Below are 4283 nucleotides of genomic sequence, written 5' to 3' on the forward strand. Positions count from 1 at the left end.
CTATTTATTAATTCTACTTTAGCATATACTATATCATTTTATTATATTCTACTTTAACATATACTATATCATTTTATTATATTCTACTTTAGCTTTTGCTATATCATTCCATTATATTCTACTTTAACATATACTATATCATTATATTAAATTCTACTTTAGCATTTACTATATCATTTTATTATATTCTACTTTAGCATTTACTATATCATTTTATTGTATTCTACTTTAGCATATACCATATCATTTTAATATATTCTACTTTAGCATTGACTATATCATTATATTATATTCTGCTTTAACATTTACTATATCATTTTATTTTATTCTACTTTAGCATTTACTGTATCATTTTATTATATTCTACTTTAGCATATACTATATCATTTTATTATATTCTACTTTAGCATTTACTATGTCATTATATTATATTCTACTTTAGCATTTACTTTATCATTTTATTATATTCTACTTTAACATATACTATATCATTATATTTTATTCTACATTAGCATTTACTATATCATTTCATTTTATTCTACTTTAACATATACCATATCATTTTATTACATTGTACTTTAGCATTTACTATATAATTTATTATATTCTACTTTAACATATACTATATCAATTTATTATACTCTACTTTAACATATACTATATCATTTCATTATATTCTACTTTAACATTTACTATATCATTTCATTGTATTTTACTTTAACATATACTATATCATTTTATTATATTCTACTTCAACATATACTATATCATTTTATTATATTCTAATTTAACATATACTATATCATTTTATTATATTCTACTTTAACATATACTATATCATTTTATTATATTCTACTTTAGCATTTACTATATCATTTTATTATATTCTACTTTAGCATTTACTATATCATTTTATTATATTCTACTTTAACATTTAGTATATCATTTTAATATATTCTACTTTAACATATCCTGTATCATTTTATTATATTCTACTTTTGCATTTACTATATCATTTTATTATATTCTACTTTAACATATACTATATCATTTTATTATATTCTACTTTAGCATTTACTATATCATTTTACTATATTCTACTTTAACATATACTGTATCATTTTATTATATTCTACTTTTGCATTTACTATATCATTTTATTATATTCTACTTTAGCATTTACTATATCATTTTATTATATTCTACTTTAACATATACTATATCTTTTTATTATACTCTGCTTTAAAATATACCATATCATTTTATTATATTCTACTCTAACATATACTATATCATTTTACTACATCAACACTTTAAACAGCCAGGTTGACAAGTCTCCCTCCTGAGCATCTTTCGATTTTGATATACAAAATCTCTGACGTTGGGCTCCATCTCGTAGTCAGGTTTTCGTCCATATACCACCGAGGCGAGATCAATGAGAAAGAAAGCCGTCAATCCCCAAACTCTGGGTGTGCCTTCGAATTCCCACGAATGGAAGAGCATCGGCATGCCCCTTTCTGGAGTCTGGGGATATGCGTAAACGGGTATGAGTCGAGGAACAAAACATAAGAGGCAACTATCGTCTGTTCCAGACTTGTTCTAAAGCACCATAGTGATTGAAAATGCTCGCAGTTATATGGTGCGAATCAGAAAGGCATCGTAGTTTTGGATGATTAAACCTATGTTCAAAGTACGAAAACAGCGACACCGAAATGGTACTGTGATGCCTTGTCCTTAGAAAACATGATAGATAGAAATGCAGGAAAATGAGATGGATTGTACATATTTTAGATCGCAAGTTAACGCATACTCTGCACACCAATAGGAACAGTGCCTCGCGACATGGACTACGATCAGGGCTGCACGCTTGCGAACATCACACGCAAATAATTTATGAGCACTTCTTCCACGCATTTCTTCTACCAACATAGCGTGTTCATTGGAACCACTTACCCACTCCTGGCTCATGTGGTGCTCGCCGGACAGGAACTTGGCCAATTCGACTGAGAAAATCAATGCAACCTCATCTTCATTGGCCTGAACAAGAGGTAGTACAATTGAATCGGTTGAATTGAACTATAGATATGAGGTTATCTTCAAAGTGTGCGCAAGTAACCCTGATGAGAATATACTGCTGAATGGACCGTTTTGCATAGGCACAGGGTATGCAGATTGCTATAAATAGCGACGCGCACGTCATAGTGACAACAGCCAGGCAAAACGTTCACATTGCCCACACATCAGAGCCCCCAAGAAGAGCATATTTCGCATTCAACAGAGGGTCAAAGATGTCATACATGTCGTGGAAGGTAATTTGGTGCACGCTCAATAAGCACTCGTTGTATATTTCGCACCTTCAGACTGTCGACGTCGAAGGATGGCAATGCTACGGCCGCCACTGGTGTGACCAGCAACTGGTTTTTGGCAACATTGGCTGGCAGCATTCCTATTACTTTCACAGTGTCACGATCAAGACCAATCTCTTCATTGGCCTGTACATAGAATTGAATAGATAACACGTGGTTTGTGATGTGGCCAGCGTGAGGAAAAGTCGTGCTAGCGTGCGGCCTTAACACACCTTTGGATACGTGGATATGCGCGAGATTTATATTCACGAACTCGTGTTTCAAAACACTTGTGCACCACACTGGCGGGAATACTAGACCTCTAAGTAGTAGAGACCGCTGATGCGACCTTCTCTAAACTGCAGTACCAAGGTCATACCAAACGAACAGCTAGGAAGGATTCATAGCTTGTGCACAAACTCAGCACGCTATCGACGAATATCACAAGTGATGATAATTTGGGCAACAATTATGCAATCGCAACTGACTGCTCGAGCGGAGCCTTGGCGACGGCTCGAAAATGATGAATAAAAACAGCAGTGACCTGATATTGCTCTGCGGATTTGTCACAGGCATTGTAATACTGTAGTGAAGGTTTCGAGCTCACTTATGAACCATGTCATCAAATGTATGGTATCACCTTTTACAGTGTTCACGTAGGCTATCGTCCAGTATAATAAATTGCGTGACTCACCTCTCGCAATGCCGTCATTGTAATGTCCGTGTCGGTTTCATCCCGTTTTCCGCCTGGTAGACATACCTGGATATCCAATCGTGCGCATGTATGAGGAAGAAAGGGTGTAATTCGCTCTGTTTGTACCTGCCTACAAATTTAATATCGATAAACAGAACAGATATAAACCGAAAACGTAGTATGCAGCATCGAGTTTCGATACGAGCAAGAGCTACATAGACTTATTTCCCCAAAAGCGATTCGAAACTGTGGAATACGGCCGAATGGTGCCGAATGGCTCTGGGATATATATCACGTTCACGTTTACTACAACTGACAGCTGACACACTTACATTACAGGCACATAATTGGTATACAAAAGATTCGGGAGTGCAATTCGGGTATGAAAAAACAATTAAATGTACTAAAACTACGGTGGTACAGATAGCTGCGACGGAATAGATGTGGTTGCATATATCTTATAATCATATAACAGTACTAGTCTGTGGAATGATAATTGGATAGATTACCTCGCCTCCGTGCGACTTGAGTTTAGAAGATCGCTGTGTGAGGACCACATTGAGTTCTTGGGTGGTCTTGTCTATGTACAGAATCAGGAGCACTGCTGCTTCACCTGTCATACCCTAATCTCGACATTAAAATTGAGAAACCGGAAATGCAAAATAGGATTAGTGGACGAGAATTTGTGAATTTCTGTACTTGGCAGAGCATGACGAGAGACACAGCGCTAAAAATTGGCAGCAGCTACTCAAATCTCTTGAGTATAGGTGTGTTTCGAACGTTTCAACTCGCCTTATATCTCCCTACAAACCAATGTGCAACTTTATTTGATACCAGAACAATATTAGTAGAAATTTTTTTTGAAATTTGCTAAAGAAATCAACTATACATGACAAAATATAGGTCTCGTATGGTACGTCATACAACTGAATGTACAAACATATACAGCACAGGTGTCATTTCTCAGTAAACAGTATTTACAATAATTGGAACTCAAGTCAGTGTATGTTCGCGATGGGTACAAGTGCACGACGTACCTAATACTATGGACACCTGCCGAATTCACACACGAATGCTTATTCATATTCCGTGAGAACACTGTGGAAATGAACACGTGCACACTCATACAAACTGTATATATACATACAAACACACACACACATATATATATATATGTATATATAAACATATTCACACACACACACAGACACGTATACACACACACACACACACACACACACACA

The 4283-nt window shown here is 35.1% G+C and overlaps 1 protein-coding gene across 1 annotated transcript; it reads right to left on the reverse strand.

Moving 5' to 3' along the window:
- Positions 1 to 1235: 1235 nt before the first annotated feature.
- SARC_01363 (hypothetical protein) lies at positions 1236 to 3664 on the reverse strand. The gene is made up of 5 exons (XM_014304919.1): positions 3549 to 3664; positions 3040 to 3105; positions 2355 to 2492; positions 1954 to 2037; positions 1236 to 1524 (listed from the first exon to the last, which is right to left on the reverse strand). The coding sequence occupies exons 1-5, from the start codon at positions 3657 to 3659 to the stop codon at positions 1306 to 1308; spliced, it is 618 nt and encodes a 205-aa protein (XP_014160394.1). The 5' UTR covers positions 3660 to 3664; the 3' UTR covers positions 1236 to 1305.
- Positions 3665 to 4283: the final 619 nt, after the last annotated feature.

The sequence above is a fragment of the Sphaeroforma arctica genome (assembly GCF_001186125.1).
Source record: "Sphaeroforma arctica JP610 unplaced genomic scaffold supercont1.53, whole genome shotgun sequence".
NCBI classification, from domain to species: Eukaryota; class Ichthyosporea; order Ichthyophonida; genus Sphaeroforma; species Sphaeroforma arctica.

What these genes read in the sequence shown, in the direction of transcription:
- SARC_01363 (XM_014304919.1), bottom strand. Translation starts at nt 3,659, where the DNA reads ATGACAGGTGAAGCAGCAGTGCTCCTGATTCTGTACATAGACAAGACC. An exon ending in TCAAGTCGCACGGAGGCGAG is followed by an intron (nt 3,106 to 3,548) that starts GTAATCTATCCA and finishes TTGGATATCCAG; the next exon opens with GTATGTCTACCAGGCGGAAA. An exon ending in TCGACGTCGACAGTCTGAAG is followed by an intron (nt 2,038 to 2,354) that starts GTGCGAAATATA and finishes CCTCTTGTTCAG; the next exon opens with GCCAATGAAGATGAGGTTGC.